Source organism: Physeter macrocephalus, chromosome 19 (genome assembly GCF_002837175.3).
Source record: "Physeter macrocephalus isolate SW-GA chromosome 19, ASM283717v5, whole genome shotgun sequence".
Classification (NCBI taxonomy): Eukaryota; Metazoa; Chordata; class Mammalia; order Artiodactyla; family Physeteridae; genus Physeter; species Physeter macrocephalus.
In genome coordinates, this window is record NC_041232.1 from 61,250,412 (window position 1) to 61,264,205 (window position 13,794).

Below are 13,794 nucleotides of genomic sequence, written 5' to 3' on the forward strand. Positions count from 1 at the left end.
CTAGAAAGTGATTCCTGAGCTGACTCTTAGTAGGCAAAATAGGCTTCAATTAGGCAAAAGAGGTAGGAATGATCCTCCAAGCAAAAGGAACTGCTCAGGACTGGGTCACAAGCATTGTAAGCAGTTCATTTATGCTGGAGTGAGAGATGAGGGGAGGTGTCTGGGTCAGGGTGGGAATGACAGGTGAAACTGGACAGAAAGAATAGCAAGAGAGTGTAGTGGAAAGGAACACTGACTTCAGTCAGGAGACCTAGGTTTGCATCTTAACTCTATCTAGTTGGATAACCTAAAATGAGTTAACTCAGCTCTTTGAGCCTGTTTCCACAGCTGTAAATTGGGAGTATTAATAACTTTCCATTGGGTGTTAGGAGTAAATTGGATAAACACATAAATCACGTAGTACATTGACTGGTGCCCTACTTTAAATGTTTACTAAATTATAGCTATTATTACTAATGAGAGAGCTGGTGAACAACTTCAAATGGTGCCAAGTTTAAATTTGGTAAAGTGTAAAATAATCTATAATTGGATTTCCTATTTAGGAAGTTATTGGCAACTTTGGCAAGAACAGCTTCAAAGGAGTAGGGGCAGAAAGTGTTGAGAAATGAATGGGAGGTGAGGAAGTGAAGAAGAGGATAGCCAGTCCTTCCAGAAAGCTTGAAGTGAGTGCCAGAGAGGTGATTCAATTTAACAATTACAAGATGAGAACTTTTTTTTTAGATTGAGGAGACTTGAATATTTTTGTATCCTGAGGGGAGAATGGATGAAGGAAGCCAAAGATAATGAGGAGAGGATGGTTTAGAATAAGATTCATAGCAAAAGAGACTGAAGGGAAAGACATTGAAGACAGAAGAGTAGTTAGTACATGAAGAAAATAAAGCAGAGGAAAAAGTAAAGTCCATGTTTGTCCCCTTCTAATGAGTAGGTCTGATGTGGGGGAAATTGGAGGGGAAGGAAAAGTTTAATGCACAGTTTGCATCCAAGAAAGCCCCTGACAGCCATAGTCCACATCAGATTCTATCAATCTAGACGGACCAAGTACAGACAATTTCAAAGTAAAGCAGGAAGGAATTTCCAAACCTTTACCTTAATCAGGAGGGAGAGGGGGGCCTAGAGAAGACGGGATGCCAAAATAGAGTCTTGGGAACAGAAGCATTGGGTCACGAAGGCCTGAACAACTGCCGAAATCAAGGACAAATACTATGGTGCATAAACTTTAGAGACAGAATTAAGGGAAACAAAACAATTGCAAATGACCCAAGACCTGCCAATCATCCCCTTTCTGTCTCTCGATTGGTCAGTGCCTTGCAAAAGCTCCGGATTAACAGATTTATTTTAACATTGATTGGCATGAGTAAAGAATCCATCTTTGCTCAATGATTGGCTGGCATGTCCAGGCTCTGGCCAATCCTGAAGGGGGCGGGCTGGTTAAGCGTCAGGTTTCCCTGAGCCGCCATCGGTTGAGGTACTGGTCAGCCTAGTAACTGGTTCCTTTTCTCCCTGCTCTCGGTCCCTAACACAGTGTCTTGATGGAGCTTTCTTACCAGACTCTCAAATTCACGCATCAGGCGCGGGAAGCGGTAAGGAAAGCATATACAAAAAAATAATTGTACTACCAGGATCTCCTCTCTCCTTGTTGTTGAGGGCCGATTCGAGTGTCTCCAGTTGCTATGGTGACAGTCCGCTGCCCGAGTGGAGCAAGCGCAAAGTCTGGGGACTGGGCTTGAGGCAGGGGTGAGGGAAGGATGGATCTGGGACGCAGGCGGGTTTGGGCTTGACAACGGGTTTGATGAAAGAGACGGTAGGGTTGGTTTGTGACTGAGGAAATGAGGTGTCGAGGGGGAGGTATTATTAGGCAGGCCGAGTCTTGATGGGTGAGCGGGTTTGGGTTGTGTTCAAAATGGGATTGTTCAAAGACAGGACAACACTGACCGGGGAGTTGGAATACTGGGTTCTGGTCCTGATTGACTACTACCAAGGCTGACAGACCTTAGGAATTCCATTACTCTCTCAGGTTCCGGTTCCCCATTTGAAAGTAGGTAATTGGATTATTATCCTTTTCACAGGAAGATCACATGAATTTTACAATACATACTGTTTCCTGTTGTCTGTGTTGCCAGGCACTGGGGAAATAAAAACAATGCTTTGGGGGGAAAATTTAATTAAAAAACTACTGGTATCTAAGTTCCACCTCCAGAGATTCTGATTTACTGGTCTTGGTGTATCCTGTGCATTGATATTTTAGAAAATCTCAATAGGTGATTACAATGTGTAGCCAAGGTTATGAACCACCACTTTAGTGTCTCCCACCTTTAAAAAAAAACTAATAATACACAAAAAAGGTAACCCTTTGGCCTCACATTCCCTCTACCTAGCAACCTCTCTCCAACTTCTCCAATTTCTCTCCAACTTCTGGAAAGGATTGGCTACACTTGCTGTTTCTACTGCCTCACCTCTGTCCATTCCAACCTGAGCCTGAACTACCTGCATCAGAACATTTTGCACTGGCTTTTAATAAAGCAGATTCCTGGACCTCACTGAGAATTACTGAATCAGAAACTCTCAGGGGTGGGGGTCTTGAAACTTGCATTGTAAATGCACACTCCAGGTTTGAAAACCACTGTCCTAGATGGTCTTTTACATTTTCATGACTTCCAATGCCATCTGTACGCCAACAACTCCCCCAAACTGACTCTAGACTGGACTTCTTTCTGAGCCCCAAACCCATGTGATATCCTAGAATATGGAACACGGAGAGGAAAATGAATTAATTGATTGTTTGACAAATCCAGTGGGGAATCTCAAGAATCTGCATGTTAACTTGTTCAACCCCTAACATTTAACCTTCTTCTCTAAAACCTGTTATCTTTCCCAGTCTTCCTCCCTCTGGGAATGTGAAACCACCATCCCCCCCACCACCACACCCACCCCATCCTCTACATAAGGAAGGCATCAGCAAATCTTACTGATTCTATTTCTATAATGGGTCTTTAATAATAGCCTTTATCTGGGTCCAAGCCACTATCATCTCTCACTTGAACCATTTCGATAGACTCTTAACTATTACCCCTGTTGGTTTTGCCTCCTCCTTCCAGTCCATTCTTCATCTAATGATCAGAGTGAGCTTAAAATTGTGTCACTCCCTAGCTGGGATCCTTTTAATGGCTTTCCGTTACACTTGGAATAAAACCCCCAACCTTGACATGATCTATAGAGCAGGCAGTGATGTGGCCCAACTTCTACATCCAGCCTCTTTCTCACCACTTTCCATATTGCCTTGCACTGCTCCAGGCACATTCTCTCAGATCTGACATGTTTCTGAACTCCATATGGTTTGTACCACACAGGTTACCATTTAATTGTGATTGATTTATGTTATTACCTATTTCCTGCATGTGACATAGCCTCTCAAACAGAATTCATGTGACTTGGAAACAGAGACCCAGTCTTATTTTTTGGTTCTATTCCCTAGATGGGACTAAGAGCCATATTTAGGTATGCTCATTGATGTCTTGAACTTTTGGGGTCTGAGTGCAAGGAACTGTGTCTGTGGAGGGAATAACATTGAGGTGGGGGAGGTGATCAGTGAGTTGGATATAAAGAGGATTGCATGTCCACAAGGAATTTTGATCATCTATGTTGTCTACTGTATTAGGATTTCAAGAATACTTCCTTTTTATTTGGTTAATTTTTATTGTAGTTTCAAATTTTATATATATATACTATATATATTAAATATATAGTATATATATATATATATTGGATTTCTGTTTTAAACAAAGTAATGCCAACACTCAGTTTAAAAACATTTAATAGTTCTACAAAACTTAAGAAAAACAAGTTTCCTGCTTCCCTTCACACTGCCTTCAAATATTGCTCCCCAGAAGCAACTGCTTTTGCCCTTCATAGCAGCTTCTTCAAAATAACAAGTTAAAACTTCTGAATTCTGATTTTTCATTCTCAGATGTAAATTCTATTTACTTTGATGGAAAATGAGCATTTGGCTTTTTTTAACCTACCTCACTCCTTCTCCATGCTCTATCACTAGCCCAAACTTACTTCCCTTCCTCCATTTTCCCAAGATCACTTTATCACAAGTTTTGGTTAAATACATATTCAGTACAGTTATGTATATTAATCTGACCGTGAAAATGTTATTCACAGCTGATATGGTACACTGTGGTTATATTTTATTTTTTATTTAACTTTGGGCAGGACTCAATCATAGCTTAAGTATGCCTTACCCTTTGTCTTAATTTTCTGTATATTTGATAACTACTTTCTTCCTAAATTTTCTGAAGGAATTGTAAAACTCCTCTCCATATGGTGAAGCTCACCAGGAAATCTTGCAGTTTCTTTTTTTTTCTTAGTGACATCCTTTCTGGACCTCTTGCATCTCCTGCTTTGTAGACTGGTTGTTCTCTGGGCTTGCTATGCAGCATTCTTCCTGGGAAATCCCTTCCCCTCTTCCCTGTGTCAGAAACCCTGTTTCTTGGACCCCATGTCTTCCTCCTTCTTGTCCTATATCCCTGTTTTAGTGAACATACTGACCAATGACTGCCTGAGAAAAGGTACATGGGAGGCAAAGTTTTTGAAGTAAGGTACTATGTATGAAACTCTGTTCTTCTCTCACCTTGTTGATGGTTTGGCTGAGATTAATATTCTAGGTTGGAATTGATTTCATCTCATTTGTGATGGCATTTCTCCATTATCTTTTAGCTTCCAATGTGACTGCAACAAGTCTGGTTCTATTCTTTCTCTGAAAGCTTTTAGAATCTTCTCCTTATCGTCCCTGGTTTCTGAATTTTCATGAAGATATCACTTGTTGAGAATCCTTTTTCATTCACAGCTCTGGTATGCAGTTATGGGCCATTTAGATCAGGGAATTCATGCCCTCAATTCTGGAAAATATTCTTGCATTATTTCTTTAGATAATTTTTTCCCTTTCTTTTTTTCCCTCTCTTGCTCTTCCTTCCTTCCTTTCTTTTTCTTTCTCTCCCTCCCTCCCTCCTTCCTTCCTTCCTTCCTTTTGTATTTTTAAGGTCTTTCTTTTCCCTGGAAGTCCTATTCATTGGATATTTGACTTCCAAATGGAACCTCTAATCATGCTGTTTTCTGTTTTATTTTACATCGCTTACTTTTCTTGCTTTTCTTATCAAGAGACCTCTTCAACTTTTTATCCCATTTTGTTGAGTTTTAAGTTTCTGCTATCATATTTTTATTTCCAGGTCTTTCTTATTGTCTCAACGTTCCTTTTTCACGGCATTTTGTTCTTACAAAATGCCATGGCTCCTTTTATCTCCCTGAGGTTTCCTCTCTCTCTCTCTCTCTCTCTCTCTCTCCCTCCCTCCCTCCCTCTTTGTCTTTTGCTCCTAGCATTATGTCTGTTTCCCCTCAGGTTTTTCTTTGCTTTTTTCCCTGGTTCTCTGTCTTTCATGTAGGAGGTTTTCCTCAGAAGTCTAGTGAACCTTGCCTGAGGTGAGACACCTAAAAGCTAATTAGAATCTGTGTGTTTTAGAAGAGGCTCCTCAAATAAAGATGGGTTTCTCTGTAGGATGATCACGAAGCCAGGGGCCTTTTCACTGGGACATCCCCAAATGCCAGTCAGTGTCTGTAGGTCTTTGCTCTGAGGCCTTCAGTTTCTCCAAGGAGAAGTCCTTCTCACCCTTCTACAGGGAATGAGGGCAAAACAAGCATGGTTGCCACCACTGTTGGAGTTGAACAGGGAAAGACAATTGAGTGGGGTGGTGGGGGGCTTCTCCTCACTGTTCAGTGTATAAATTATACTTAATTACTCCTTCCTTTAAAAAAAATTCCTTTGCCATCACTTTAATGTGATTTTGGGAGAGAGCAGGGATAAACAATCTCTAGAACAGTTTTTGTTTTACAGATATTTATTGAATGCCTACTGGGTACAAAGACTCATACTAGTTGCTTTTGCAGGGGGTGGTTTCAGAGAGATGAATGTAAAAAAAAAAAAAAGAACTCATATATGATTCATACCTAAAAGATAACTTTATTTTGTTATTGTTGGTTTCAAGTTAGGCATTTGTCATACATGTTTATATGTTAAAATTTACTTTTAAATATGGTTATTTCTTTGCATATGATAGGGGTTGGTGGCTGAGCATAAGAATGGGAGTTAGATACTCTTGAATTCATACCCCGGTTTTTACGTAACACTGAGGTAAATATGCATTTATTCATCAACTCATACAATGAACGCTTACTTAGTGGCTACTATGTATAAAACATGGTGGTTTTGAGATACCCATGATGTTTTGTGCCTTGACACGGTTGATTATCCATAGGAAATGCCTCTTCTCTTGGTTTTCATGATGCTACAGTCTCCTAGAGTTCTGTTTTCCTTCTTGGCCTCCTTAATGCGCTTATGTTTCTCTGCCCCTTACATTTTTGTTCTTTAGGATCTGAACTTGCCTTTCTTGGTCAGCCTGCTTCCCAGACTTGACAAAGTGCCCCTCCTTGATGCAATGAGTAGACATCACCATGCCACCTTTATCCCAGGAAATTATAATTGAATTTTTCCTTGTTGATTGCCTCCCCTGACCCCAGTAGACTCTAAGCTCCTTGAGGGCAAGGACTCTGGCAAGTTTCTTTCATGACTGGTAAACTGATCATGCTTCTGCAGGGCTTCTGAGTCTTTAATGTGCACACTAAACACCTGGGATGTTTTGAAAATTCAGATTGTGATCCAGTAGTTCTGGATGGGGCGTGAATCATGAACTCCCTTGTGGTACCGATGCTGTAGTAGTGATCTGTGGGTAGCAAAATCTGTGAGTGGAGAATTTTCTCCTATTCCATTTTAAATTTAGTGTTTAATTAAAATAAGACTATATGCAATTTGTAAACCTCCGCCACTTTCTTTTGTTCAACTTGAAGGTAAGATCCTGGGGGCAAGGAAGCTCTGAGGAGCAATTGCTTCAGTGTTTTTAGTTTGACCATACAATTAAAACCAAACAAACAGTAATTGGTCTCAGTGCAGAAGAATGGTTTTTAGAAAGCCATAATTGATCCACACATTCATGTGTACACACAAAATAATCTGAAAAAGTTACTTTTATTTATTCTCATGTGTCATTACATGTACTTTTCAAAAGTTGTGACTTTGCTTGTGTGAAACTTTTATATTAAAAATATCTGCTATAAGTGTTAGCTAATTAATGAGGTGTCAGATTAGGTTTTTAAATGAGCCTTGTTAAATGCCTTAACTTTTATTAATTGCATGGACCCCTAAAAAAAAAAAACTAGAGTAATTGAAAATTTAATTACATCAATGTTTTTCTTCAGAGAACTAAGGCTTATTAAGCTTTAAATGTTCAAACATTTAAGCGTCTATTGAAATACCAATAGCTGTAAACAATGTGCAGTTCTAAATACTAATTAAACAAACTCTACCTCACCATAAAGCTAAACTGAATTTTAAGTAACTCATGTTTTAAGTTCTCGGCTCTGCTCTTACATAAGGAAGGTTAACCACTTCACTACCGAGCACTGCCATAGCCTTGTAGGCATCTTTAAAAGTGCCATGGCTGCTGTTGAACCCCATTCTTCCTGTACCTGGACCAAGAAAGGGAGGCTGATCAGACAACCTGGAACATTTTGCTAGTGTCACATTGCTACTCTTGGAGATTTGTTCTTTTTTCTTTTATTTTTCTTTTTAACCACTAACTGAGAATATGAGAATATACAGATATGACTTTGTATATTTGATGTTTTGGGTTAAAAACATCCTTTCTTTCTTTTGTAAAAATAACGTTAATTTTATTAGGTTTTATTTTTAAGTATAGAAAGTATATATCTCTCCACCCAGGTCAATCTTGTAAACATTAAAAAAAAAGATAAAGCTTTCTGCTCTCAAATATGGTAGAGTAAATGGTACCAAACTAGCCTTCCTGCTATATGTAACTAGGAAACTGGACTAAATATATGAATAATCTGTTTTCAGACGTTGGGCAATGTGATCATGAGACAAGATCTTCTGCCTGGAAGCAGTAACTGGGTTCTAGCACACAAGGGAGTATCTAAGCAGAGCACAGCAGTTTTGCAGAGATGAGACAGGGAGTTGAGTTTGGGAAGACTTAGCTGGTTAGAATTGGGAGGGAAGAGGACCGGAGAGGAGGGAGCTAGGCAAACAAATTGCTCCATACATCTGAGTTTTTGGCTGAATATAAGCTGTGCATACACAGAGTGGAAATGTATGAAGCTGGGGAAAAACCTATTATCAGGGAACTATAAGCTGAACAACTACTGGTGCTTACATAACATTGAGAGACATTTGAAGTCCAGCCAACCTGAGTGGAGACTTCTTATGGAACAGCAGAGCATTTAGTAGAGATTCCAGGAAGGCAATGCATTAAGAGTAACCTAAACTAGGCTTAGAATAAAAGTGACTTTGGATAACCTCCTTCCTAACAAAGCTTGATAGAATCAGACTTACCTGCAAATAACTAAACTATCTGCCCCCTCAAAACCCTCAAAATACTTAAAAGAAGGCAATATAACCTAGGTATTCACAAGACTGGCATCCAAGGAAATAACTACTAGTGGTCATAAAAACCAGGAAAATGTGCCAAAACCAGGACAAAAATCAGTCAACAGAAGATCCAGTAATACAACAAAAGACAGAATTAGCAGACAGGGTCTTTAAAAATAGCTATTATAAATATGTTTAAACATTTAAGGAAAACATGATTATAAAAAGGAGAAAAACAGAAGATATAAAAAGAATAAAATGGAACTTACAGACTTGAAAAATATGCAGAATTGTTTCTGGGTCCTCAAGTCTGTTCCAGGGGCCTTTTTCTCTATTTCCTGTGCTAATACCACACTGTCTTAATAAATATAGTTGTATCCATTAGAGCAAAGACTTCTACTTGTTCTCTTTTTGTCAAATGGTCACACTATTATTTGTTCTTGTAGTTCCTTTAGGTGTAAGATTAGATTGTTTATTTGAGATTTTTCTTGTTTCTTGAGGTAGGATTGTATTGCTATAAACTTCCCTCTTAGGACTGCTTTTGCTGCATCCCATAGGTTATGGATCGTGCTGTTTTTGTTGTCATTTGTCTCTAGGTATTTTTTGATTTCCTCGTTGATTTCTTCAGTGATCTCTTGGTTATTTATTTACTTATTGTTTGCCTTCATGTGTTTGTGTTTTTTACTTTTTTTCCCTGTAATTGATTTCTAATCTCATAGCGTTGTGGTCAGAAAAGATGCTTAATATGATTTCAGTTTTCTCAAATTTACCAAGGCTTGATTTGTGACCCAAGATGTGATCTATCCTGGAGAAAGTCAGTGTGCACTTGAGAAGAAAGAGTAATCTGCTGTTTTCAGATGGAACGTCCTATAAATATCAATTAAATCTATCTGGTCTGTTGTGTCATTTAAAGCTTGTGTTTCCTTATTAATTTTCTGTCTGGATGATCTGTCCATTGGTGTAAGTGAGGTGTTAAAGTCCCCCACTATTATTGTGTTACTGTCGATTTCCTTTTTTATAGCTGTTAGCATTTGCCTTATGTGTTGAGGTGCTCCTATGTTGGGTGCATATATATTTATAATTGTTATATCTTCTTCTTGGATTGATCCCTTGATCATTATGTAGTGTCCTTCCTTGTCTCCTGAAACATTCTTTATTTTAAAGTCTATTTTATCTGATATGAGTATTGCTACTCCAGCTTTATTTGATTTCCATTTGCATGGAATATCTTTTTCTCCCCTCACTTTCAGTTTGTATGTGTTCCTAGGTCTGAAATGGGTCTCTTGTAGACAGTGTATATATGGGTCTTGTTTCTGTATCCATTCAGCCAGCCTGTGTCTTTTGGTTGGAGCATTTAATCCAATCACGTGTAAGGTAATTATCAATATGTATGTTCCTATTACCATTTTCTTAATTGTTTTGGGTTTGTTTTTGTGGGTCCTTTTCTTCTTTTGTGTTTCCCACTTAGAGAAGTTCCTTTAACATTTGTTGTAGAGCTGGTTTGGTGGTGCTGAATTCTATTAGCTTTTGCTTGTCTGTAAAGCTTTTGATTTCTCCATCAAATCTGAATGAGATCCTTGCTGGGTAGAGTAATCTTGGTTGTAGGGTCTTCCCTTTCATCCCTTTAAATATATCATGCCACTCCCTTCTGGCTTGTAGAGTTTCTGCTGAGAAATCAGCTCTTAACCTTATGGGAGTTCCCTTGTATGTTATTTGTCATTTTTCCTTTGTTGCTTTTAATAATTTTTCTTTGTCTTTAGTTTCTGTCAGTTTGATTAGTATGTGTCTTGGTGCGTTTCTCCTTGGGTTTATCCTGCCAGGGACTCTCTGCGCTTCCTGGACTTGGGTGGCTGTTTCCTTTCCCATGTTAGGGAAGTATTCGACTATAATCACTTCAAATATTTTCTCCAGTCCTGTCTCTCTTTCTTCTCCATCTGGGACTCCTATAATGTGAATGTTGTTGCATTTAATTTTGTCCCAGAGGTCTCTTAGACTGTCTTCTCATTTCTTTTCATTCTTTTTTCTTTATTCTGTTCCATGGCAGTGAATTCCACCATTCTGTCTTCCAGGTCACTTATCCGTTCTTCTGCCTCACTTATTCTGCTGTTGATTCCTTCTAGTATATTTTTGATTTCAGTTATTCTATTGTTCAACTCTGTTTGTTTGTTCTTTAATTCTTCTAGGTGTTTGTTCTTTAATTCTTCTACGTCTTTGTTAAACATTGCTTGCATCTTCTCAATCTTTGCCTCCATTCTTTTTCCAAGGTCCTGGATCATCTTCACTATCATTATTTTGAATTCTTTTTCTGGAAGGTTGCCTATCTCTACTTCACTTAGTTGTTTTTCTGGGGTTTTATCTTGTTCCTTCATCTGGTACATAGCCCTCTGGCTGTTCATCTTGTCTATCTTTCTGTGAATGTGGTTTTTGTTCCACAGGCTGCAGGATTGTAGTTCTTCTTGCTTCTGCTGTCTGCCCTCTGGTGGATGAGCCTATCTAAGAGGCTTGTCTACACACATTTTAAATTTCAGTCTATGCTGCCAATTTGCCCTCCAAAGAGGCTATACCAATGTATATTCCTACCAGCAGTCTCTGAAAATTACCCATTTCACCTTTGTGAAAGTTTTTCATATCCTTTTTAACACAATATTAACAAACTTTTAAATTCCTTAAAAATCTCTAAGAGGCTTGTGCAAGCTTCCTGGTGGGAGGGACTGGTGGTGGGTAGAGCTGGGTGTTGCTCTGGTGGGCAGAGCTCAGTAAAACTTTAGTCTGCTTGTCTGCTGGTGGGTGGGGCTGAGTTCCCTCCCTGTTGGTTGTTTGGCCTGAAGCAACCCAGCACTGGAGCCTAGAGGCTCTTTGGTGGGGCTAATGGTCTCACTCCAGGAGGGCTCATGCCAAGGAGTACTTCCCAGAACTTCTGCTGCCAGTGTCCTTGTTCCCACAGTGAGCCACAACCACACCCCGACTCTGCAGGAGACCCTCCAACACTAGCAGGTAGGTCTGGTTCAGTCTCCTATGGGGTCACTGCTCCTTCTCCTGGGTCCTGATGCGCACACTACTTTGTGTGTGCCCTCCAAGAGTGGAGTCTCTGTTGCCCCTAATCCTGTCAAAGTCCTGCAATCAAATCCCGCTAGCCTTCAAAGACTGATTCTCTGGGAATTCCTCCTCCTGTTGCCAGACCCACAGGTTGGGAAGCCTGACATGGGGCTCAGAACCATCACTCCAGTGGGTGGACTTCTGTGGTATAATTGTTCTCCGGTTTGTGAGTCACCCACCCAGCAGTTATGGGATTTGATTTTATTGTGATTGCACCCCTCCTACCATCTCACTGCAGCTTCTCCTTTGTGTTTGGGGGTGGGGTGTCCTTTTTGGTGAGTTCCAGTGTCTTCCTGTCAATGATTGTTCAGCAGCTAGTTGCAATTCTGATGCTTTCGCAAGAGGGAGTGAGTGCATGTCCTTCTACTCCGCCATCTGGAACCAATCCTTGGTCACACTATTATTGACAACATGTATTTACATATTTTAGAATCAACTTGTCAAATTCCACAAAGGTTGCCTGATTTTGATTGAGATGGCATTGACTCTGAAGATAAATTTGAGAAGAATTGACAATTTAATTTTAATTTATTATTTTTTAAAATTATTTTTTTGGCTGTATCAGGTCTTAGGTGTGGCACGTGGACTCTTCGTTGTGGTGTGTGGGCTCCTGAGTGCGTGGGCTCTGTAGTTGCAGTGCACAGGCTTCTCTAGTTGTGGCGCACAGGCTCAGTAGTTGTGGTGTGTGGGCTCAGTTGCCCCGCAGCATGTGGGATCTTAGTTCCCCAACCAGAGATCGAACTCACGTCCCCTACATTGGAAGGTGGATTCTTAACCACTGGACCACTAGGAAAGTCCCAAGAATTGACAATTTAAAAATAATGAGGATTATAAAGAATTCTACAATCGAGGAGTATAGTATCTCTTTTTATTCTAGGTTCCTTAATTTTTTTCAGTAGCAACTTAGAGTTTTCTTCATAGAGGTTTTGTCTGTTTTTGTTAGAAATAATTTTAGTTTCTTGATACTATTCTAAATGGTTTTTATGTCATTGTAAATGGTTTCTTGGTTTTTAAAATTTTGTTTATATGTATGACTGATATGTAGAAATGCAATTGATTTTGTATATTGATCTTATTTTAGTGACATTGCTAAATTCATTTATTAATTCTAATAACTATCTGTGAATTATTTTGATTTCTTTACATACACAGTCAAATTATCCATGAATAAAAGAGCTAAATCTTTTTAAAAAATTCTTATGCCATTTATTTATTTTTCTTGCCTAATCTTACAGATTAGGACCTCCAATATAATATAATGTTGAACAGAAGTGGAATTAAGAGGCATTATTGTCTTTTCCCCAAGCTCAAAGAGAAAGCTTTTAACATTTCACCCTTTAGTATGATGTATACTACAGGTTTTTTGGTAGATATCTTTTTGTCAAGTTAATGCAGCTTTCTTCTATTCTTAGTTTACCCACAGTTGTTTGGTTTTTTTTTTAATTAAGGAAAGTGTGTTGATTTTTATCGAACACTTTTCTACATTTGTTGAAGTGATCATATGATTACTCTTTATTTTGTAATGTGGTGCATTAACTATACTGCTTAATTCTCTAATATTAAAACAACCTTACCTCATTCCTGGGATACACAGAAGTTTTATATTACATAATGCTGATTCAATTTGCTAATATTTTGCTTAGGATTTTTCCATCTATTTTTTTTAAACATCTTTATTGGAGTATAATTGCTTTACAATTGTGTGTCAGTTTGTGCTTTATAACAAACTGAATCAGTTATACATATACATATGTCCCCATATCTCTTTCCTCTTGCATCTCCCTCCCTCCCACCCTCCCTATCCCACCCCGCTAGGTGGTCACAAAGCACCGAGCTGAACTCCCTGTGCTATGTGTCTGCTTCCAACTAGCTATCTATTTTACGTTTGGTAGTGTATATATGTCCATGCCACTCTCTGACTTTGTCCCAGCTTACCCTTCCCCCTCCCCGTATCCTCAAGTCCTTTCTCTAGTACGTCTGTGTTTTTATTCCCGTCTTGTCCCTAAGTTCTTCATGACCATTTTTTTTTTTAGATTCCATATATATGTCTTCCATGTCCTGGCAATTGTAAAGAGAGCTGCAATGAATATTTTGGTACATGACTGTTTTTGAATTATGTTTTTCTCAGGGTATATGCCCAGTAGTGGGATTGCTGGGTCATATGGTAGTTCTATTTTTAGTTTTTTAAGGAACCTCCATACTGT

At 39.0% G+C, this 13,794-nt stretch overlaps 1 protein-coding gene across 16 annotated transcripts in view; it reads left to right on the top strand.

The window, feature by feature from the left end:
* Positions 1–1,481: 1,481 nt before the first annotated feature.
* Positions 1,482–13,794, top strand: part of KATNAL2 (katanin catalytic subunit A1 like 2) — a 152,879-nt gene continuing 140,566 nt past the window's right edge. For 6 of the 16 annotated variants that reach the window (XR_003677144.2, XR_003677143.2, XR_003677145.2 and 3 more), the window contains exon 1: positions 1,489–1,580. Coding sequence is in view for 9 of the 16 variants with exons in the window: in XM_024132294.3 (XP_023988062.2) it covers positions 1,530–1,580 (51 nt within the window). In the remaining 7 variants the exon portion in view is untranslated. Of the gene's footprint in view, positions 1,581–13,794 lie in introns of all 16 variants that reach the window. The other 10 variants (XR_008615921.1, XR_008615922.1, XM_028480066.2 and 7 more) reach the window with 6 other exon arrangements.